The sequence below is a fragment of the Sciurus carolinensis genome, chromosome 3 (genome assembly GCF_902686445.1).
Source record: "Sciurus carolinensis chromosome 3, mSciCar1.2, whole genome shotgun sequence".
In the NCBI taxonomy this organism is placed as follows: domain Eukaryota; kingdom Metazoa; phylum Chordata; class Mammalia; order Rodentia; family Sciuridae; genus Sciurus; species Sciurus carolinensis.
The window spans coordinates 74,602,070-74,628,059 of NC_062215.1; the positions used below are offsets into that span (position 1 = coordinate 74,602,070).

The window sequence follows — 25,990 nt, forward strand, 5'->3', positions numbered from 1 at the left end:
GGACTGGTAATGATGATAATGTCCATTCAATAGGCAATTGTTTTAGTAAAAAGACATGTTGAATAAATCAGTAAACAATTCTGACTGATGGTGAAATAAGATCTCAGAAAACAGTCATCAGAGTATAAACTATATTAAGACTTTGGAGAAGTTGGAAATATGAATGAAGATCCTTTATTCACAACCTTTGACTCGAGAATGTCACTTTTTAGACAAATTCATATAAACAGTAGATCTTGTGAGGTTCATACATAGGCACAGTGATGCTCACCATTGTGTTGGTTATAACATTGTGCATTTGGAAACAACACAGGACTTCTCCCTCCCCTACAAAAATATGAAAATGGTTTTTATATTTTATAAGAATATAAAAAAGAAATCACAGTCATTAGACTATTTATTATGTAGTATCAAAGTGGCATTTATATATGTTGCAATAGTGTGAGAAAAGCCTTGATTATGATGGGAAGTGATCTCTGCTCCTTTAGGGAAACTGCTTTACATGAATCCCATTAGGGCTTCAGTAACACATAAACAGAACTGTTAATTTTTTCCTATCTTGACCAGGTCAAGTGCACCTACACTGTCCTGAATCATAGCCTATATATTCTAATCATCTTGCCTTCACACTTGCCAGTCTCCTTGCTTTTAGTACTCTTCCTTTTACTACATCTGTTTCAAATTCAACTGTCCTTCAAATCCTACCTCATTGTACTCCTTCTATAATGCTTTCATAATTATTTTAGAACACAAGAACTTTTCATCTCTTGGACATCAAGGACTGTGTTTCAATGAGTGTATCACAATACCCTACTGTGTTTCACAAAATATGATGGATAACACCAAATTCATATATGGAACTTTGCACATGTCCTACTTGTTTGAGGGAGGGAATAAGATGTAGGACTTAAGTGTGTGGCATATCAAGCCAAATTCCTTTAGTTCATGTCCCTTCTCCAAGACATGTGACCTTTGAGGAAGTTACATATCCTTTCTGGGTCTCAATGTTCTCATCTGAAAAATGGAGGCAATAATGATATCCATCTCAGTTTATTCTTGTGTTACAATGATACCTATCTACCTAACTGTTAAGTTCCTACAATGAAAAATTGTTCTTGTGAATCTTAATTTGCATTTCTAATAAGGTGGACATAAAATACCCTGATCAAGATATACCCTGAAGAATTAGAAGTCTGATTTCAATTATTCAATCTTCTGAACTCATATGTTGTATAAAACTAATACCCATCATATATGTTGATATGAAGTTGCTAAATGTTGGTTGGGAGCCAGAATTGTATCTGGATTACAAGCATTGTTTACTATTAGTTATTCCTCTGAAGAAAAGAATAAAACCTAAAGGAGAAAGTTCCTCACCCTAACAACTCTAAAACATCATGGAATAGTGTCCCTTGGCAAACTGTGGGATACATGATGGACTTGAGTACCTTCTCTAATGAGAGGCTGACACAAATGCAAAGGAATTGCACACACTTGTCATCTCCTTCCTAAACAGGTGGCTTTGAACCAGGTGTGTTTGAAATGTGACAAAAGTTGCATACCCAAGTTGTTTATGTGTTATTAGGTAAGAAGAAAAGAAAATTAAGAGCATTGAAGATCCCTACACTTTCAGAAGCAACCTGAAGTGTCTTGAAGACTGGCTATTCCCATGTTGCCATTCCTTAGAAGTTCATTGTCACCCTCCACCTACCTCACCCAAATCTCTCTCTCATCCACAAAAAATAGAAGGAAGTTAATCCTACCTGTCCCATGTCTGCTCTATTGCCCCACATTTGCCAGAAAGCACAAATAATGAGAACAACACATCTCGAAGAGCTTAAAAAAATCCAAGAGAATACTCAGAATTTTTGATATTATAAATATTTTATCAGTCTAGAGAATTGCTGTTATTGTTCTGGTTAATGATGATTTCTTCAATTAAATATACCCCAATACACCAAGGATTCTGCCATTTCCACAGGAGTAAAATTGTGGGCTTGTTTTGTTTTCATGTGAGGGTTTTCTGGTGTCATCTTCTGCATTTGGGCAGCTCTTAATTCTCATGGCTCATGTGTGGAGCACATATTTATTGAAGGCAAGAAAGTATCAACTGATTCATTCAGTTTAAGAAGTACTCAAAACAATGGGGTCACCCAAGTAGCAGAGGGAGAGATTAGTCAGAGGAGGGAGGACAGAGTCTTGAATTGCATTGCTATCCAAGGCGTACTTGCCAAACCTCACAGATACCCGAGCACCTCTGATTTGTTCTGGCTTCTTGCCCAGAAAGGAAGATAAGAGTTTCACAGAGTTTCAGTTTATAGTGTAGGAACTGAGCAATTTCACAAAAAAGGAAATGGGAAGGTGTTAAAAAAATTCAAGAATGATATTTTTAAGAGTTTATATGTTGAGTCTCCTGCTCACCAGCCTTGACAGCATTGCTTTAAAAATCAGCACCTCACTTCCATCAGTTTTCAACTTCACACTTGGGGGCAAAAAAAAAAAAAACTAGAAATCTATTTTTAGTCTAATGGATGGGGTAAATTAAAGGAGAACAGCATCTGTAAGATGAACTCCTCAAAAAATTGCTAAATTACTTTTGGAAAACGTGAACAGAAAACCTTTAAAAAATCCTAGGAATGCTGCAATGTGCTTTGACAGGGATTTGGTTTGCTTTGAATTAAATCTTCTTCAGGGTTCTTTTGTCTTGCTATTAGACTGATGATCATTTCAATTTTTCGAGAGCTTCTTCCAAGAGCACTGACATACACACTCCACAGTCCTGTGCATGTCCTGAAATGTTCTGCACAAGTGTACGTTGCTCTTGGCTACATGAGGACAATATTTCTGGAAACTGACTTAAAGTTTATAGATTGATATTAATTGGAATCTTAGATGAAAACGTGATTTTATCCTTAGATAGGTCCACAAGAATTTATGAGTGTTCCCACATAGGATCTTAAAGGAAAAATAAAGAACACTAAAGAGAGAAAAATTTGCACTTATTCAAGCATAATATAATTTTGTACTTACTCAAATATAATGGCTAGGTAAAATTTAAATTCAATCTCTCCTTCATTCCCACGTTCTCTTCATTATCCCAAGTTTTTAAATAGAAAGATTTAAATGCAGTATATTATTATATAGCCAGACAATGTTTCTCAATTTCCAAGCAACTAATAGCAATAACATCATCATCCCTTGATGGCCACTGGAATAATTATCTCTGATTCAATTAGATTCTTCTATGGGCATCATTGGTACATGCCACAATCTGTGGCATAACAGATGTCATGGAATGGGTGAGAAGTTCACAAAAATCAGAGCACTAACATCACTTCTTCTTGACCAGAGTGGACATCTACCAATTCCTTTCAGAATCCTTGAGGACCAGTCAATATCATCAGGAACACAGGAAAAACTTGTGAGATCTGCCCCAAATTAATATCTCTCTGTTGTCCTCACAATACATCCAGGCTTTGGATGACTTCTGTATCTTTCTACAAGACCTCCTCCTACCTATCCTTCTTCCAATTTCAAATTGCATATTTTCCATGAAATCTCCTATAATTACAGCCAACACCTTCAGATATGTCTTTCTTGATTAGACTTACAGTCCATCACTCAACATGGAATAAAATTCTCTAGATGACAACCATTTGTTTGGTTGTGTTTTTGTTTGACAATCCCAATGAGAATGTTAAATTGTGAGAACTCAATGCTCCAATTCTTCCATTATTTATTTATTTTTCTTTGGTCCTTATTTTCACACACTCCAGCCTACCTGCTCTTGCCTCCTGTCCTATAATCTTCTCCAAGAGAGTCACCCCATCATGTGTAACTACCTGTAGACTCAGACTTTCATTATGGTTCCTGCCTTCATTTATTGCTTTGCTCTGAGTATCCCTTTTTGTTGTTGCTATTTTCAAGACAGGTGTCTACAGAAAGATCAGCCCAGATCTTTTAAAGGAAGCCTCCTTCAAACCTAGGATTGACAGATATTTATCACCAGTGCACAGGTTTTGTTGACTCACATGCCACAGTGGGAATGCACTTCATGCCCTGTTGTGTATACCCTGTGACCATATCTGGACAATGGAATGTGAGTCAAAGTAGTGTTTGCCACTTAGAGGTCGAGACATATAAAAGCTAGCACCTGCTTCCTGTGCTTTCTCCTCTGTATGTCCTCTCCCCGTCCTGGCAATATTCCAGATGATGAAACCTCCATGATAAGAGGAAAATGTGGAAGAAGGCCTCCTATTGATGTATGATGGGTATGTGTCATAGACAGGACATGGCCACTCATTAGCCAGACCACTCAGAACCTAACTGTCTACCAGAGCAACATAGCATAACCCAGCAAGACAATGTAATTAACTTTAGAACTACCTTATGTGTGCTGATAGTAAATTTTCTTGCCTCCACCAAACATGTCTGCAACTGCATTGCCACTATCTCACTTCCTGTCTTACCAGCAGTCTATGAACTCCACAGGATATGACTCCTACCCACCACAGTGCTGGCCCATAGTGTTCTCCCAAAATCTTTTGTTTAATTAATGAGCACAGTGTGTCCCCCAGTGATAAGTGTACCTTGTTCACCCATGAAATTCCAAGTTTTCAATCCTGTGACTATTTAATGAAATTGACTCAGCTGCATTAAAATAGGTTAGAAGTCATAATCTAGAACTGACACATACTTTATAATATGTATATGTGTGTGTATTCCACCTCTGAGACTAAGGGACATGTTGGGTTAACACTGTCAATTCTGTAGCTTTGTCCATCCACTGTGCATATCCCATGCATCTACTCACAGTTATGACAGGTGGCACCGGTATAACCTGTGTCACTGCAGTTACAATAGAAGGTGGTCCAGGACTGGGAGCAGCTTCCTCCATGTTCACAATAGTTTGGCAAACACCTGATGTGAGATAGCACAAAGGACAACAAAATAAACCAAGTAAGTTAAAACAAAGAAGAAATAAAAAATGTCTTATATCCAACAGAATGAATTAATTCTGGGAATTTATGTACTATAATCCTATACCTAAGTCATATTCTAAATAATGAAAATAATACTATGGCTTAACCAAAGCAGGTGGATTCACTGGGCACTGCCAGGTAATGAAAGTCTCAGAGCCAAATTAGGCACTTAAGTATTCCAACACTAGGATAAATGCTTATTGAACTTAAAGTTAAATTGATGTAGTGAGAACCCATAAGGTATTTTATTTATCACAGAGAAAATGTATACAGATCGTAATTTCATATGCTTTAAGGTTTTTGCATTTTTAAAGGAAAAGGGACCGATAATTGAGGTTAGTCTCCATATGCTTCTCTATTGGGAGAAGACCAGGAAACTATTTTAAACTACATAAGCACAACATGAAATATGAAAAGATGATGTCTGCTCACTTAACATGCAAGGAAATTTTATCATTTTTTAAGTGTGCCAGTGCTGTCCTTAAAATGAAGCCTTTACTAGTTATGGTCAAAATAATATGATTATTCTGAGAAATATTTGTATCACGCAATTAAAAATTCTTTAAAAATTATATAAATTTGAACTAGAAATCATACTTAGATGGATCTATTTAAGGATATGTTTCAAAATATGCAAACAATATATGCTAATTGCTGCTATTCACAATGATGTTCATAACTTTAAATCAAGGTAAGTGTCTAACATTAGAATATCACGTAGGAAATCTGTTGCTCACAAAATTAATGGGCTATACAAAACTACCACAAATAATGTAAACAAAACAATCATCACAGATTGGGACTGGATTAAGTGAAAATCCCACAAACGAAGCATGCCACAATAAACTGAAAATAAGAGAATCTGTGAGTTTCAAAAATTTGGGTCTTAAAAAAATTAGAGTTACTTGGGCTAAAGGTAGTGAAGATGATGTTCATTTCTCTAGGTGGAAATTGTGAATTTTAGGGACACATATGGCTGCATCCAAATCCTAGCTTGGCCACTCACTGTGGGATAGTTTGCATCTTGCACCTATGGTCTAAAATTTGTACAGTGGTGCTGCTGTGATATACCCAGTCGGTGCTCAATAAGTTTAGTGAATAAAATTAGGTATAAAAGCAAAGATAAATACTGGAATTTCTGAAAACAGTCTTTACAATGAATGAGTTTGAGAGCTAAGGAAAACAAAATCCCACAAATTTAAAAAGGGAGAGTTTCAATTACCGAAGTTACAAAGGTGGTGTAAAGACAACAAATGGGTTCATTGAGGACTATTAAAAATCGGAAACCAGCAAAATAAGGATGATTTCCTGTAAGTGTCCTCGATAGGTAGGAAACCCTCCAACAGTGATTGTTTCAAAGCCCAGAAAGTAATATCCCTGCATATGTTCAGACGTATTATTAGAAATTTTCTGCTCAGCACAGCAAACATACAATTGTGCTGACAGGGCTTATGTTTGGGGAAAGCTTGCTGATAACTTCATGGCACCCCAGTCAGGCTTAAAGAACAGGGAAAAACTAAGGAAAAAGAAAAGAACTTAAGAATCTTGCCATGGAATGTGTTCATCAAAACTAAACAAAAATGTAACTGTAAAAACAAACAAAAAAAGTCCTCTCCCTGCTCCAAATTCCGTCTTTCCTCTTGACTCTCATCCACTCTTCTAGTCTTGATGAAGAAGAACTGAAACAGATTTGTCACTGTTGTGATCAAAGTCCTTGCTCCCCAGCAACTCTGTGATGTGGGGAAAGCTGCATAAACTTGGAGCATCAGTGTCTTCATCCCCAAAATGCAAGTAAGAAGACTCCCTCTGGGCCTGTCCCACAGGCTAGCCTGCTAGCTTTGTTTGGAATGTCCATCTGCCCCACACCTTCTTTTCAACCTAGCATCTCCCTGGTTCAACATCACTTCTCCTGCACTTCACTTTCCACTGTGTCTTCTCCCGAGGCTTCCAAGTTCTTCCATGACCTCTCTATACTGCCTTCCACTCCCTCCCTTCTCCCCCTACACAAGTTTTCCATGATGAGCAAATAAAGACATTATTTCCCCCCTCCTTCAACAAAAATTTTATTGCTTTAAGAATGGAGAGCTGAGCAAAAATCATCACAGTTACTTTTACTATAGTTCTTTTACTTTCAGCTCCAAGTAAATTCAGTATAGCCTTTTTTTTTTTTTTTTTTTTTTTTTTGGTGGTTGGCATAATCAAATAAAAAATTCAGAAAGTTTTAGTAACTGTGTTTTCAGACATAAGGAGAATGTTTGTTTGCAGTGAACTATACAGGAAAAAAAAATTCCTAATGCACAGTCTGCAGCAGAAAGGAAAGAGAGAATCTTGAAGATATTTATATGTTTGGTTCCTACTGTTTTCAAGATCTGGTTGCTCTCATGAACCTCCTGGGAGTTGGCTGTTTTAATCTGTGTTGGATTCTATAAGATAAACTAAGACCTTTCCAGAAAAATCCACATTTCACTCAGGATAGCTCCACTTGGGAGTCTATCACTTTTAAATCATAGAATCTTAACTTTTTGTAAAATAGCATTCTAGCATTACAAAAGGAAATGAAAACTTTTTTTTTTTTCATGGTATACATGATAAAGTATGTTTCAACCTTGAGATTACCAATTCCAGTTGGGTCTGGGCAGGGGGGAAACTGCTTGGGAAAGCTATCAGAAATATCCTGCTTTTTCAACACATTTTTTCCACCAGTACTGGAGATTGAATCTGAGTGCTCTACTACTGAGTTATACCCCCAGTCCTTTTTATTTTATTTTTGTTTTTATTTTGAGGCAGGTTCTCACTAAGTTTCCCAGACTGGCATTGAACTTGCTATCCTTCTGCCTCAGTCTCCTGAGTAGCTGGGGTTACAGGTGTATATCACCTTTACTGACTTCTTGAGCATATCTTTATAAGTCTCTCATATAACTTGCATTGCAGTATTAATAAACTCAATTTGCCACTGAAAATCTAGGCTAGAAATTCATTTGTCTATGGTCAATGAACAAACCAATGATGTATTTCTGGAAGGGAAAAAGGATACTTGTGTAAGGGAAAATCTAATATTCCTAGAATGAGAGAAAAAAAAAGAACAAATGAGCACTTGTAGGGCTGCCTTGGAGCTCAGTTCATTTTGGTTCAACACACACCATGATTAGAGAAACTCATCTGTAAAGCATACATTAAAAATAAAAGATGCATAAGCCCAATTTGCCTTTTCAAAAAGAAAGGGCCATTTTATGAGTATAATTTCCATATTCTTTAATCAGTTCATTTTCACTAGTGTTTGTGTCTTTTTACTTTCTACTTGGCCTAAACTGAGCATTTAAAACGGGAGCTCACAAGGAACTGCATCGAGCTCCTTAAAGGAATGAGCACTAAAAGTGAGGTCAGTCACAATCTTAGGCATGCACCCTCTATTCAAATTGCCAGGAGATAATTGCTCTGAACATGAATCTGAACTGCTAATGCTGTTGCAGACGTAACCCCATCTGGACAGTTGCAACTTCCCATAGAGCACAATGTTTCTGTATGAGTGTGACAAGTCTTTCCGTACTCCTAAGAGCCCCAATAAATAACATTGATGTGCCCCAGCAAAGACTTGGAGCACATGGCAGACACATTGGCGATCGTTTTGCAGAGTATGTGGGAATCTATAGGAGATGAAAGGAAGGGTGAGAGAAGGGCAAAGAAGAGTTAGAAGTGTAAAGAGGATAAAATGATGATGTCACAAGGACGAAGTTATTAACATAGGAGTATTTATCATTTTCCTCCAAAATCAAACTTCTTCCAAAGGAGAGAGATAATTGTTAGGTAGGGCTGTGGATGATCTGGAAATAGATGAAGTGGGAAAATTCATCCAGAACAGTCCAAAGAACTCATCAGTGGTCACGCTTCAGAGGTTATGGTTCTGACTTCATGGGTGCTGTTTGGGATGTGTTTGGTTGTTCACAGGAAATACGAAGGAAAAAAAACAATTCTCTTTGAAGATTGGTGCACAGCAAGGGAGACAGCCAAATAGTTGCTTCACAGAAGGCAAAGGATTTTTATAGATTGAGCCACTTAGAAGACTAGAGGAAGAAATTTAAGAGAATTGAAACCAGAATCCAGTTTCGAGCATCCTAAGCAAGCACACTTGCAGGAGAATACACTCTCTCGGTTGCCATTAGGAAGAACAAAAGGATCCCCACAGTCTTCCTTGAGAAAGATCAAGGTGGTTATGTCTTTTTGACTTAGCTTTAACCGGAGAAACCAGAAGTTTCCTGCTGGAATGGGCAAGGGCTGGGAAGTGTTATGACAGCAGAGAGATTCAGGTTACTTTTGGAAAATGCAGGATGTAGGTTTGTTTTGCATTTAGTAAGAGTCATAGCAGAAATAAACATTTGTGGGACCTCTTAAGCAAAATATCAGATTACTCAGTATTATGATTTAAATATGAGGTGTCCTCCAAAAACTCATGTGCAAGACAATGCAAGAATTTTCAGAGGCAAAATGATTAGATTGAGAGGCATAATCCACTGATACAGATAAGCTGAGTGGTACTATAGGCAGGTAGGGTGTGACTGGAAGAGGGAGGTCACTGGAGACATGACTTGGGGGTTTATATTTTGTCACTGGTGAATGGAGCTCCCCCCACCACTGCTTCCTGTAGCCATGTCAGGAACTGCTTTCCTCTGCATGCCCTCCTTTCATGATGTTCTGCCTGACCTTGGGCCCAGATCTATGGATTCAGCCAGACGAGGACAGAACCTCTGAAACCATGAACTGAAATAATTTTTCCTACCCTACATTGTTCTTATCAGGTCTTTTGATCACAGCCATGAAAAAGCTGACTGAAATGCTGAGTAACACCACACATCTCAAGAATAAACCCCAGTGATCCAAGATGGCGGACTAGAGGGGGACTGTATCTCCAGTCGCTCCAGAACCCAGGATTTAAGAAGATGAGGCATTGAGAGACTCGGACCAAAATAGAGCCACAGGTGAGTCTGCCCACTTGGTAAAGCTTGGCCTGGGTGGCAGGCCCAGATAGAGGTGGCTTATCGGAGCCGGGCAGGCAGCTAGAGTCTTCCACAGGCAGCCCTGCGCACTCCGGCGGTGGGCCCCTCCCACACAGCCAGCTTCTCCAGGTTCTCGGAGCAGGCCCCCTAGTGAGAGCCTTTCTGATCAGAACAAGCTCCAAGTCCCGGAGCCAGCGCAGCATGCTCTGGCCTGCAAGCGGCTTCAGGGACCAGGACAGGGCAGCCAGAGACCTCCCCAAGCAGCCTGGACCCCTGCAGTGGGAGGCACCTTTCAAGGCTAGCTTCTCGGAACAGACCTCCCAGTGAGAGCCTTTCTACATAGAGCCAGCCACAAGTCCCTGAGCCAACGGAGAGCTTCGATCCGCAAGCAGCCTCTGGGATCAGGGCAGGGCAGCCAGAGACTTCTCCAGACGGCTCTGCCCAGTCCGGCCGCAGACTCTTTCCACAGGGTGATCCAAGATGGAGGCCTAGAGGGTGACTGCATCTCCAGTCACTCCAGAACCCAGGAATCAAGAAGGGGAGGCATTGAGAGACTTGTACAAAAATAGAGTCACGGGGTGAGTCTCCCCCACTGGGCGAAACTTGGCCTGGGCGGCAGGCACAGATAGGGGTGGCTTATCAGAGCAGAGCAGGGCAGCTAGAGTCTTTCCCAGGTAGCCTTCCACACTCCGGCGGTGGGCTCCCCCCACACGACCAGCTGCATGGTGCAGGCCCCCAGTGAGAGCCTTTCTGCACAGAGCCAGCTCCAAGCCCTGGAACCAGTAGGGGGCTAGGGGCAGCTTTCTTCGGAAGCACTGCATTATCAAGTTCCTCCAAGACTTCAGGCTACTGAAGGCTGGGAGGTGATACGCTGGAAATCTACCGGGACACTATAAGCCAATAGAGGAAATCTGCAATATCTCAGAGTCCCACTGACATCTGACCAATATGAGAAAACAAGGGAAGAAAATGTTCCAAACAAACCTAGATACTACATCAATAAAACCCAATGACAGCACAGCAGAAGAAATGTCAGAAAGGGAGTTCAGAATGTACATAATTAAAACAATCAGAGAAGCAAATGAGGAGATGAAAGAGCAAATGCAGGCATTGAAGGAGGAGATGAAAGAGCAAATGTAGGCATTAAATGATCGCACTAATCAACAGTTAAAAGACCAAATACGGGAAGCAAGAGATCATTTCAATAAAGAGTTAGAGATACTGAAAAAAAAAAAAACAAACTGAAATACTTGAAATGAAGGAAACAATAAACCAAGTTAAAAACTCCATAGAAAGCATAACCAATAGGATAGAACACCTGGAAGACAGAACCTCAGACATTGAAGACAAATTATTTAATCTTGAAAACAAAGTTGGCCAAACAGAGAAGATGGTAAGAAATCATGAACAGAATCTACAAGAATTATGGGATATTATGAAAAGGCCAAATTTAAGAATTATTGGGATTGAGGAAGGCTTAGAGAAACAAACCAAAGGAATGAACAATCTATTCAATGAAATAATATCAGAAAATTTCCCAAATCTGAAGAATGAAAAGGAAAACCAAGTACAAGAGGCTTATAGAACTCCAAACATACAAAATTACAACAGACCCACACCAAGGCACATTATTATGAAAATACCTAACATACAAAACAAAGACAGAATTTTAAAGGCCGCGAGAGAAAAGAATCAAATTACGTTCAGAGGGAAACCAATAAGAATATCAGCAGATTTTTCAATCCAGACCCTAAAAGCTGGAAGGGCCTGGAACAACATATACCAAGCCCTGAAAGAAAATGGATGCCAACCAAGAATCTTATACCCAGCAAAACTTACCTTCAAATTTGACGATGAAATAAGATCCTTCCATGATAAACAAAAGCTAAAGGAATTTACAAAAAGAAAGCCAGCATTATAGAACATTCTCAGCAAAATATTCCCTGAGGAAGAGATGAAAAACAACGATGCAAATCAGCAACAGGAGGCGCTAGCCTAAAGGAATAGCCAAATAAAGGAGAAACCTAATCATGTCAAAAAACAAAAATGAGTCAAATGACTGGGAATACAAATCATATCACAATAATAACCCTGAATGTTAATGGCCTGAACTCATCAATCAAAAAACATAGACTGGCAGATTGGATTAAAAAGAAAAATCCAACAATATGCTGCCTGCAAGAGACTCATCTCATAGAAAGAGATACCCGTAGACTAAAGGTGAAAGGATGGGGAAAATCATACCATACACACGGACACAGCAAAAAAGTAGGAGTATCCATCCTCATTTCAGATAATGTGGACTTCAAACCAAAACTAGTCAGAAGGAATAAAGAAGGACATTACATGCTGCTTAAGGGAAGCATAAATCAGCAAGACATAACAATCATAAATATCTATGCCCCTAACATTGGCTCATCCACGTACATCAAACAAATCCTTCTCAATTCCAGAAATCAAATAGACCACAACACAATAATACTAGGTGATTTTAACATACCTCTCTCACCACTGGATAGATCGTCCAAACAAAAATTGAATAAAGAAACCATAGATCTCAATAACACAATCAACAATTTAGACTTAATGGACATATATAGAATATACCATCCAACAAAGAACGAATACACTTTCTTCTCAGCAGCACATGGATCCTTCTCTAAAATAGACCATATCTTATGCCACAAAGCTACTGTTAGCAAATACAAGAAGATAGAGATACTACCTTGTACTCTATCAGATCATAATGGATTGAAATTAGAAATAAATGACAGAATAAAAAATAGAAACTTCTCCAATACCTGGAGATTAAATAATACACTATTATATGATGAATGGATAACAGAAGACATCAGGAGGGAAATAAAAAAATTCTTAGAAGTAAACGAGAACAAAGACATCATATCAAAATCTCTGGGACACTATGAAAGCAGTACTTAGAGGAAGATTTATTTCATGGGGTGCATTCAAAAAAAGAAGTAGAAATCAACAAATAAACGACTTAGCACTACAGTTCAAAGCCCTAGGAAAAGAAGAGCAGACCAATACCAAAAGTAGTAGAAGACAGGAAATAGTTAAAATCAGAGCCGAAATCAACGAAATAGAAACAAAAGAAACAATTGGAAAAAATAACAAAATAAACAGTTGGTTCTTTGAAAAAATACACAAAATTGATAAACCCTTAGCCACACTAACAAAGAGAAAGAGGGAGAAAACTCAAATTACTAAAATTCAGAATGAACAAGGAAACATCACAACAGACACGACTGAAATACAAAACATAATGAGAAGCTATTTTGAAAATCTATACTCCAACAAAACAGAAAACCTCGAAGACATCAACAAATTTCTAGAGACATATGAATTACCTAAACTGAACGAGGAGGACATACACAACTTAAATAAACCAATTTCAAGCAATGAAATAGAAGAGGTCATCAAAAGCCTACCAACAAAGAAAAGTCCGGGACCAGATGGGTTCTCAGCCGAGTTCTACAAAACCTTTAAAGAAGAGCTCATTCCAATACTCCTCAAAGTATTTCATGAAATAGAAGAGGAGGGAACCCTCCCAAACTCGTTCTATGAAGCCAATATCACCCTGATACCTAAACCAGACAGACACATCGAGGAAAGAAAATGTCAGACCAATATCCTTAATGAACATCGACGCAAAAATTCTCAACAAAATTTTAGCAAATCGCATACAAATATATATTAAAAAGATAGTGCACCATGATCAAGTGGGTTTTATCCCAGGGATGCAAGGTTGGTTCAACATCAGGAAATCAATAAATGTCATTCACCATATCAACAGACTTAAAGTTAAGAATCACATGATTATTTCAATAGATGCAGAAAAGGCATTCGATAAAATACAGCACCCCTTCATGCTCAAAACACTAGAAAAAATTGGGGTAGTGGGAACATTCCTTAACATTATAAAGGCCATCTACGCTAAGCCCATGGTCAATATCATTCTAAATGGTGAAAAACTGAAAGTGTTCCCCCTAAAAACTGGAACAAGGCAGGGATGCCCCCTTTCACCACTTCTATTCAACATCGTCCTTGAGACTCTAGCCAGAGCAATTAGACAGACCAAAGAAATTAAAGGGATACGAATTGGAAAAGAAGAACTCAAACTATCCCTGTTCGCTGATGACATGATTATATAGTTAGAGGAACCTGGAAATTCCACCAGAAAACTTTTAGAACTCATAAGTGAATTCAGTAAAGTAGCAGGTTACAAGATCAATGCTCATAAATCCAATGCATTTTTAGACATAAGTGATGAATCTTCAGAAAGAGAAATTAGGAAAACTACCCCATTCACAATAGCATTGAAAAAAATAAAATACTTGGGAATCAATCTCACAAAACAGTTGAAAGATCTCTACAATGAGAACTACAGAACACTAAAGAAAGAAATTAAAGAAAACCGTAGAAGATGGAAATATCTCCCATGTTCCTAGATAGGCAGAATTAATATTATCAAAATGGCCATACTACCTAAATTGCTATACAGATTCAATGCAATTTCAATTAAAATCCCAATGATGTACCTTGCAGAAATAGAGCCAGCAATTATGAAATTCATCTGGAAGAATAAAAAACGTAGAATAGCTAAAGCAATCCTAAGTAGCAAGAATGAAACAGGGGGTATTGCAATACCAGATCTGCAACTCTACTACAAAGCAATAGTACCAAAACGGCATGGTATTGGTAGCAATATAGACAGGTAGATCAATGGTACAGAATAGAGGACATGGACACAAACCCAAATAAATACAATTTTCTCATACTAGACAAAGGGTCCAAAATATGCAGTGGAGAAAAGATAGCCTCTTCAACAAATGGTGCTGGGAAAACTGGAAATCCATATGCAACAGAATGAAATTATACCCCTATCTCTCACCCTACATAAAACTCAACTCAAAATGAATCATGGACCTTGGAATCAGAGACCCTGCATCTTATAGAAGAAAAAGTAGGTCCAAATCTTCAACTTGTTGGCTTAGGATCAGATTTCCTTAACAGGACTCCCATAGCACAAGAAATAAAAGCAAGAATCAACAACTGGGATAGATTCAAACTAAAAAGCTTTCTCTCAGCAAAGGAAACTATCAGCAATGTGAACAGAGAGCCTACAGAGTGGGAGAATATCTTTGCCAACCATACTTCAGATAGAGGGCTAATTTCCAGAATCTATAAAGAACTCAAAATCCTACACGAAGAATACAAATAATCCAATCAACAAATGGGCTAAGGAAATGAACAGACACTTCACAGAAGAAGATGTTCAAGCAATCAACAGATATATGAAAAAATGTTCAACATCCCTAGTAATAAGGGAAATGCAAATCAAAACTACCCTAAGATTTCATCTCACCCCAATTAGAATGGTGATTATCAAGAACACAAGCAACAACAGGTGTTGGCGAGGATGTGGTGAAAAAGGAACACTCATACATTGCTGGTGGGGTTGCAAATTAGTGCAGCCACTCTGGAAAGCAGTATAGAGATTCCTCAGAAAGCTTGGAATGGAAACACCATTTGACACAGCTATCCCACTCCTTGGCCTATACCCAAAGGACTTAAAATCAGCATACTACAGAGATACAGCCACATCAATGTTCATTGCTGCTCAATTCACCATAGCCAGATTGTGGAACCAACCTAGATGCCCTTCAGTTGATGAATGGATAAAGAAACTGTGGCATATATATACAATGGAATATTACTCCGCAATGAAGAATGATCAAATTATGGCATTTGCAGGCAAATGGATGAAATTGGAGAATATCATGCTAAGTGAGATAAGCCAATCTCAAAAAACTAAAGGACGAATGATCTCGCTGATATGCGGATGAGGACATATAATGGGGGGTGGGAGGGGTTAGCATTAGGTTTAGGGTTAGGTTTAGGGTTAGGGATAAGGAGTGTGGTAAGAATGAAGGAAAGAAGGACTGTGTAGAGGGAAAAGAGGGGTGGGAGGGGTGGGGGGAAGGGAAAAAAATAGTGAATCAAACATCATTGCCCCATGTAAACGTATGATTACACAAATGGTATGCCTTGATTCCATGTACAAATAGAGAAACAACATGTATCCCATTTGTATACAATAATAATAAAAAAAATAAAAAAAAATAAAGAATAAACCCCAGGGACTTTCAAATTCATATTTTATTTTTTTGTATTCAGTCCTTTTCCTTCATTCCAGATTCTCAGTCCAACTTACCACTGGATAGCTCCACTTGCGTGTCTATTAGATATGTATACCTCTGCATCCCAAACTGACTTTTCGTTCTCCTTCTCTGGTCTCTCCTTCACCTACTCTACCTGCATCCTCTACTATTGTAGTTGATAGTAAGATCATCTTTACCCATGCCCGGGGTTCCAAACTTGAAGGCCTTCCTCTTCTCTCACAGACCATATTGGAGATGTGAACCAAATCTGCAAGCTGTGCTTTAAGAATACCTCCTGCATCTAACCACATCTAACCACTTCTCACCACCTCTGCTGATGCTGCATTAGTGTGAACCACCAGCATCTCTCACCTGAACAACTGCAATTTTTAGCTAACTGTTATACCCAGTTTCAGTCACTGACCCCTTCAGTCAGTTGTCTCTGAAGAACAAAAAATGATTCCTTTCAAATCTGAGGAAGATCCCATTCAAATTCTCTCCAAAGGCTCCTTATTTTAACTGCTGGCCGTGGGGAGCAGCAATGTTAAAGTTATCTACCAGTTCCTACTGATCTGTACCACCACTTAACTCTGAATTTATCCCTATACTTTCTACATCTGCTTCCACCATGTGGAACTCCTTCTTGTCCCTAAAACATAGCAATGATGTATCTTTGTCAGGGTCTTTGCACTGACATTTACTCTACCCAGAAAGCTCTTCCCAGTTGCTGCTCTGACCCACTTCTCACCTCCTTCTGTCTTTGCACAAATGTCACCTTCTCAAGGAGGCCTCCAACATGGTACTACTTAAAGTTGCAACCTGTCATCACTGTGTATCTCCAATTCCCTTTCCTGCCCAGTTATTATTTTTTAATTTGTCATCAGCACTTACAATCTTCTAACACACTGAATCCTCTGCTGTACATTAAGTTTGTTATATGTCATATGATCCCTTGTAAAAGAATGCCAACTCCATAAGGGCACTGATTGCTGCCTGTTTGGTTCACTGTCATGGTTTGGATATGGTCTGAGTGTCCCTGAAGAGTCTATTATGGTGGGATCTTTAGGAAGAGGGGTCTGGCAGGAGGTCCTTGGGGGACATTGCACATTTTGCTTTCAGAAAGTCATTCTCAAGCAACTCCTTGAGTTATCACCAGAGTGTTGTTATAGTAGGGGCAAGTGTGGCACTACCACTGGATCAAGGTGTCATCACTTGTTTGTTCCCACATGTTTCTGCCATTGCTATCCATACTATGAGCTGATGCAGCCATGAGAGACCCTAAGTGAGCCTGCACTAAACCATCTGGACTCTCAGATTTCCCAACTGAGTCAAATAAACCTATTTATCTTGATAAGTTGCCTGTTTTAGATATTTTGTTATGATAATGAAAAGTTGGTTAATACATATATGTCCCGACTTAAAGAAGTGGATGGGATAGGCACTGAATCAAGGCTTGTTGATGGAGTTAATGAATGAACATTTCTGGGGAGCAGCAGTCAGTGGAAACTGCCCTTTTCTAGCTCAGTTTTATCAGTTAATCATGGTCTAGCGAGCTTCCAATCATTTACTCTCACCTGTCTGCGCTTAGCAACGCACAGAGCTCTGAATGGGAAAAAAGTAGAGAAAATACCCTGATTTTTGTTTTTTAAGTAGTGAGGAAATGATGACACAAGAAAAGAGACCTCTTGTACAAGCAATAGGCAAGGAACAGGTAAGGGAGGGCAGAGAAATCTGAGTTTCTCTGAGTGGAGAAAGAAAACATCATGAATCAGTTCCTTCTTTTGTGACTGTTTAGGGATGCAAGTAAATGATACAATCCCATCTGATTACTTGTGACTATTGAACTGTACTGTTGGGCTCTAATGACTTTATCACCTAAGTACTTGGAAAGATAATTGTCCCCAAATTGGGTCAGAAGCAGAACACTTTTGCACAATGTGCCTTAGAGCTCCTTTGGGGAAGTATCTAGCATTCCTGATGAAATCTGTGCACAGTTTTTGATAGACTTTAATAGCATAAAAAGTCTGATAGGAAACTCAATCTACTTATCTGGTTTGCCTTTATTCTTGTTATCTTTAAGCAGATATTCAAAGATGGATAAGCTGACTCTTCCAATCATTTTTAACCAAACATTCTTTTGCTGTCTAGTCTCCTACCAGCATCTCCACCAAGAGAACATTTGATCTTGGTTTTTTTGAGGACTTTACTTTATCAATGAACTTGAAATGGAACTCTTGATATGTGCTCATAATCACACCTGAGATGTGAATTTAACTAAATCATTTTCACATTTTTATTGGTGAAGAATATGAGACTATATACCAGAGAATAATTTTTTCAAGTAGGAAGTGACAGACTCAATAAGGTGAACTATGCTACTCGTGACTGAAGTCTACCAACCTCAAACACCATGCCAGAAGTTTCATCATCTTAAAAGTGAGCTCTAAACATTCACTTCTGTCAAAGTGGAAGGTACAAGGTTTCACAAGATTTGCCAACTGATTGCAGACAGAATGGCAAACTTGGAGCTCTCAATTTATACTTCTTATTTTGGGTAGAAAAAGGAATTTGAACAATATGACATATTGATTAATTGGGAATAAATAGAACTACACTGTAAACAAAATATACATTTATTATATGATTAGCATAATATATATAATTTGTTTAAAAAATTCTCAACAGTGGGAAAATTTTTCAATTTTATTTTTACTCACTCCTAATATTAATTTGTGAAATCCTTAAAATAGGCCACAAAATGGTCCCTGCCCCACTCCTGAACTTTACTTTTTTCATATCACCCAAACTTTTTCTGTGTTTTATGCCTGAGTTAACATGATTGCTTCCTTGTACTTAATACTAACATAAAAATTTTTAACCTCTGCCTGTTTTCAGTACAAGGACCATATATGTTATCATTACAGGTCAGACAAAGTCATTTCACCTATCATGGAATTTCAATACATATTGCGGAAAATAAACCTAAAAGTTATTTAATTTCACAAGTAAAGAAAAATGCAAGAGATCTTCAATGTTCATTAAGTAGGAAAATACAGTCAGGATTCAGCTTTGGTCTTTGAGTGTAGGCTTTCATGAGCACTCCACTGTGGGTGGTTATGGATTTGAGACATCGACTGAGGATCCATCCATAGGGGACAAACCACTGGTCATCTCAAGCATCGTGCCCAAATTCATGACTTAGCACAGAAGCATCTTTCCTAGCCATGCAATTGTTTTATCTCAGAAATTTCTAAAATTAAAACCAAAATTTTAAATAATCAAAACTATAATGCCAATTTTAAATCCTTTGGGTATAAACCTATTCCAAAAAATAAAAGGCTAAATATTTTCCCTGATAAGTGGATGATGATATATAATGGGGGTTGTGAGGTGGGGGTGAGAGAAGAATGGAGGAACTTTAGATTATGGAGAGGGAAATGAAAGGGAGGAGTGGGCAGGGATATGAAAGATAGTGGAATGAGACAGACATCATTACCCTATGTTCATGTATGATTACATGAATCATATGAATCTACATTGTGCACAACCATAGAAATGAAAAGTTGTACCCAATTTGTGCACAATGAATCAAAATTCAGTCTGTAAAAATGCCCTTCAACCGATGAATGGATAAAGAAACTCTGGTATATATACACAATGGAATATTATTCAGCCATAAAGAAGAATAATATTATGGCATTTGCAAATAAATGGATGGAACTGGAGAATATCATGCTAAGTGAAATAAGCCAAGCCCAAAAAACCATAAGTGGAGAATGATATATTATGGGGGTAGGGGGTCGAGAATGAGAGAATAATGGGGGAACTTTAGAATATGTAGAAGGAAATGAGAAGGAGGGGGGTATGAAAAATGATGGAATGAGACAGACATCATTACCCTATGTACATGTATGATTACATGAATGGTATGAATCTACATTGTGTACAACCATAGAAACGAAATTACGTACCCCATTTGTGTACAATGAATCAAAATGCAGTCTGTAAAAAATTAAAAGCTAAATAAAAATAATAATAATAAAAAAGAAAAAAGTACTGAAAAAACTATAATATTAACATTTTTCAGTGAAGAAGAAATACAATATGGAAAGAGAAATATGATCCCAAAGTTGATCTCAGACAGAGGCTTGCTTGTGATTCAATTTGCATCTTTCTGGGAAAAATAGGCTATTTATGATGCATTGCAATAGGATTAAGACTCAGAGTCAGTTGTTAAACAGGAAAGAACCTTACTTAGCACCTTAAACAATCTTTCATCAGGTCAAGGAGCCTAATTACCATTAACAGGGTTTTCATTTAAATTTTCATATAGTATGTTTAACAAAAATATTTATTTCTTATTTTTTGCCTAGAAAAGTCCCCTGTCAGAAATAAATCTTTCCATTGGCCGATCCTAGGTCCTTTCCCACATAAGATGACTATAATGACACTTTGAAAACATAGAGTAATTCTTTTGCATTCATAAATTTTAAGACAATTTAGACTATTTGAGTATGATACTTGTAAACATCAATTTAAAATATTGATTTTAAAGTGTAAAATTTAAATATGTTTAAAATATGTCAGGCAATTCAATAAACTTTAAAATGAAATTTTCCTAAGTCAGAACTATGTTCGATGAATTTAAAAGTTCATTTTCTGGATGTTTAAGTTTTATAAGAACTTGAAGCATTCTGCTTATCAAGGTAGTAAATTAAAGAATTTGGGAAGTAAATAAAATATATATTTAAGTGTAATTTAAATAATTGGAGGTATATGCTTAAATAACTAAATTAATAAGCAGGATTAAACATTTCTAAAGGTTCTTTAGACCTGATTGCCAAAATCTGTTAGACTTACAAATAGGAAAATATATTATTCATTGAAATTTAGAAAAAGAAACATAAAGAAGCAAAATTTTGAATTTCTAATTTTAAGAAATTCAATATCACTTTAAAAAAAACAAAAGTGAACCTTACTAACAACCTGTTTTTCATATAAAAATCTCCCTTTGTGTGCACAAAAATGTTCACATCTTCACCTGCATTGTCTCATGATTCAGATCCTAAGTCCTACTTTCAACCATACCCATCTCTGGGAAACTCCTTTGCTCTCCATCACTGTTGGCACAATACCTGTGAACCTGACCGTGGGGCCAGTTCCATGTGTTCAGCCTGAGCACTGAATTCTTCTAGTTCCTTCACCTCAGTTGGTATCTTTACTATCTTAGTGAATACTTTGGGGTGAAAGTAGCAGGCCTAAGGACGAATCTGTTAACCAAATTCTCCTTCAGAATTCCTTAAGCTCCCCTAAGCAGAATTCGGGTGACTGTAGCCTCAACTTGGACAGCACTTAATTTTTAAGCGTTATGAAAAAAGTGCTTCCTCATCTTAATTGCACGAGAGTTTTTGACATATTTTCCTTGTGTCCTCTATTTCTTGTGTTATGTACTGCCCCTTGTGGTCTCTGCCAGCGTTTCAAGTTCCACTGTGTACTGTTCAAGACATGCATGAGGGTCATCGTCTCTGACATAGTGGCACTTGCAGAGCACAAACTATGTGACTACTTGCTTTAAGATTCTTACAAGATGACTGGAAGGAAATACATAAAGTCACGTGTTGCTAAATGACGGCGATAGGTCAAAGAAATGCATTGCTGGGAGATTTTGTTTTGTGAATATCATACAATGTACTTACATAAACTAAAGCAGGCTACAGTGTCACCAGGTGATATAATTGTACAGGGCCAGTATCATATATGGGAGTTCTATTATTGACTAAAACATTTGTTGTACAGCATGATGTGAATGAATCATAATTATACATACTTTCACAAAAAAATTTGTAATTGGAAAGCGGCAAACAGAAAGTCATCCTAAATTGGAAATGGTCTTTAAAAAGAGAGGGTCCAACCATCCTAAGACATATTCTCATCCTGGGAATAAGACCAGCTGCACAAGAGAAGAGGTCCAGGTAAATGAGGAGTGGGCAGAGTGCCTGGGAAGGTAGTTGCTAAATTTGTGTGACTGTGAAAATGTTTGGTGGACCTTGAAAGTGGCAACCTATTTCTGGAGCATTACCTGGACTCAGTTATCTTTCTAACCACAGAGACGCACAGAGAAGGTTCATTTTATCATAAAATTGCCAAGGTTCCACATGTCCCCACTTCCCCAGTTAGAGTAGAGTAGGCATTGAAATCCATTTTGCCTCCTACACTAAACTCTGGAAATAATGTTAAATAGGTGATGTCTCTGCTCCTTTGGAACAAAGACTGTCTGGCAATACACTACTGATGATCACCATTCATTACAGTCATCTATCGATCTGTGTAACATTTAAAAATCAGTTGTCAAAATTAAAAGAGAAGGAGCCTCAGTACAAGAACATACACACAATGGTTAACGTGTGTGCTTCTGAGGGCCTGTCCTCCTCTGACAGTTACTTAGATGCACACACTGTAAGATACAAGCCCACCTGGCAAAATCCCCAACTTGAACATGCCTAGAGGAAGTCGTTTGTTAAAGGGTAGGTCAACATCAAAAAACACTGTGTGTTTATGTTAAAAAATATAGAACTATATTTTCTTACAGCTAAATTTCCCCCTCGTTCAGTTTTCATAATATAAATGAATAAGACACCTATTGACAAGCCTCTAAAATTTCCAAATATTCAGATAAACACTTCTCTATCAATGAATCTGAATGCATTCGTGCTCCATACCCCCTTTTTAATAATTCTCATCCCTTCTTCATCAGTTGAAGGTCAATCTCCATTTCTATATGCTTTCCTTAGAGAAAAAAGAACAAAACATTTCAATAGTCCTCAAAATGCAAGCTGACTAATGTAAGCTTTTTAATGAAGCTCACACATTAAAAATCAGCTAGGTTGCGTTCCTTTGTCTGTTTGCTTTAATTAGCAGCCAACTGCATTGATCTTGTTTTGGTCAGATAGCTTTTCTGAAAGCTTTTGAAACCTATTTCTATGCCTCTCCATTCTAACAATTACCATAATCCCATTTTACCCCCACAGTTGGATCTTCATTATAATTGAAATTTGTTGTAATTACAGCAGATGCAGACACTAAAGAATTAAGTGAATAATAAGAAAAGTGTCAGAAGTCAGTTCCCTAAATTTTCCAGGGTCTGGTTCCCAGCAGGGAGTCAACTGTGGATTGTTGTGGAAAAGATCCCCAGATAATGGCCAAGCAAAGGTGGTCAAAGAGTTTGCAGTGTACATTAGTGATCCCGATCCCAGTGACAATGCTGGGCTTTAAAAAGGATGAAGTCTTATGCTCTGGCTTGTGTGCCTCTCCTTGCATTGGCTGTTGATGGTAACATTCTCCCTCCACTAGAAAGCACACATTTCGTTTATTACCACAGTGACACTAAGGGACTTTTTAAGGTCAGTTCTTCAAAGCAGAGAACATTCAGAATCAAGAATGTATCAGTGTCATCCATTCCAATATCCTAGGATTGTAGAGGCAAAGAAACATCCCATTTATCTTCAAATAATTGAATAATATGTACCCAAAAATTCACAAAGGAAGAAAACTGCCTATTAGCCTGTTGGGAGGCTTTTTAACTAAAATCAATTCATTTTTCTCACTTCTAGGGAAGTTTTCTGTCAGAATGGAAATACACCACAAAACTTACAGAGGGGCTCTGGATCTCACAAGACAGCAATCTGGTCTGGTTGTCCTCTCACTTCAGTTAGGTAAAGGGTTTTGTGTTTCTTACAAGAAGATGATTTTGTTTCATATGCTAGAGTGGGCATCTCGTGGAATATTTGAGTTAATCAGGAAGTGGACAGTCATGTTTCACCAATTACTGGAATGGTTTTATTCTCAAATTTTAGAACATCACTCAGAATCTACCACGAATGGTACTAATTCTATTGTTTGGCCCAGTGTTTCTTAAACTTTGATACAATGAAGATTCTATTACATTAGTCTGGGTGCATCTATGCTGAGGTTCTGCATTGATAATAAGCCTCCAGGTGATTCCAAACCTGGAGGTTTCCAGAGCATACTAAATAGGAGGACTGCAGGGAGAACCACTCTGCAGAGATGGTTCAGAGCAGTTGCAAATTGGGAGGGTTATTTTTTTTTCTGATTTTTGGTGGCTTTTTACAAATATGTCTAATTATCTTAGAACATTTTAAATTAAAATTGTGTAATTGTCAAATGTGTTATGTGTCAGATTTTAACACAATGCACTAGCAATATGCTCATTTTTGTGCTCCAGGTTAACTCTAGAGGCCATAATGGAATTTTCTCTCACTTTCCCTTTATACCTGTGAACACTGGATAATGGTGTTATCAATGGGGAAGGGTGTTATACAGCAACAATCATATCTCCTCCAGTCTGCTCAGGCCCAAGTAGTAGACTGGATGAGGGGAGGGCACCACTACTCCACAAGCTCATCAACTTAAACCTAGTCAAGTTCAAGAATATCTGCCTTCCACTTGCTCTTTCCACTGTATACTAGTAAAGTAAGAAAAAGGAAATGGGTAAACATCATATCAAAATAATACCATAAAATAGGAAGTGTTAACATTAAAAATACAGTAATCTCAATTCTACATTTCTAAGAAAAACACACAGTTCTCAGAAGTAAAACAAAGAAAAGCAATTAGACCTACTTTGAAGACTTCTGAATCAGTCTTGTTGCAAAATATCTGCCTTACAAGGCAAGGCATCCAGAACATTTATCAATGGGTCATTTTTCATCTGTGTGAATCAAGATTTTTCACAATATTTAGCAATCAAAAACAGTATAGCCAAATAAGAATGGATACTGAGGTCCATATATGACTGCAATCTGTAACACCCCCATCCTCACTCCCTGGGTTCCAAGCATAATTGTTTTCAAGCCCAAGTCTCTGATAATTGCTTTCAGAGATGAAAATAGTAATATTTAATTTAAATTACAATTATTGTGCTTATCTGGTACAGAGAGACTTAAAATTTTACCGCTTAGCATGATGGCACATGTCTGTTATATCAGCAACTCCGGAGGTTGAGACCAGAGGATTGTAAGTTCAATGCCCGCCTCAGCAACTTAGTGAGGCCCTAAGCAACTTAGTGATACTCTGTCTTGAAATAAAACATAAAAGGGCTGGGAATGTGACTCAGTCATTAAGTGCCTCTGGTTTCAATTTCTAGTACCCCAAACAAAACAACAACAAAAGAACTTTATCACATGAAATAAATAAAATCACTCATGTATAGAAGTCAAGAGGCTTAGGTTACACTTGGGTCTATCAGTATGCCTCCAGATTTTATTATCCAAACTCAAGTAGACCTTATGCTCTGGTGGAAAGTAGTACTGTCCAACCTGACCCTTAGTGCTGAGGTCAATGCCATGGCTCTAGAGCTCATGGACGAAGTCAACAAACACCAGCAGGTCCTGTAGTTTCAGATGACAATTCATTTTTATAGCTCTTTAAGTTTCATTTTAAAGGTTGATTAAAACTGAGCTCATATTTGAAATGAGAGAATTAGGTACTTAGCCAGAGGCTGCATGTCTGAGCATGGCCTCTGTGTTGTGATGGAATGAGGGTTGGTCTGCAACTGTCTGCCCTCTTATGTCACAATTGAGGAATTGCTCAAACTCCTTCACAGAAGTGACAGGGCACATTCAAGTAACCTAGGTATCAGAAACCCATGTTCAAATCCCAAAACTGTCACTTTCCAGCAATGTAATATTTGAAATTATTTATGCCTTTCTGAACTTCAGTTTTTAACGATTGTGAAATCAAGACAAAAAACTCCATGTGAATCAATGTGAGGGTCTAAGTAGGGTTGAATAGAATGTGAACAAGCCTGACCTCATTA

The 25,990-nt window shown here is 37.9% G+C and overlaps 1 protein-coding gene across 1 annotated transcript in view; it reads right to left on the bottom strand.

The window, feature by feature from the left end:
* The window catches only part of Cntnap5 (contactin associated protein family member 5), a 772,002-nt gene that overhangs the window by 303,941 nt on the left and 442,071 nt on the right, over nt 1-25,990 (bottom strand). Inside the window, exon 11 of the mRNA XM_047547046.1 lies at nt 4,814-4,920. Coding sequence (XP_047403002.1) covers nt 4,814-4,920 — 107 coding nt within the window. The remainder of the gene's footprint in view (nt 1-4,813; nt 4,921-25,990) is intronic.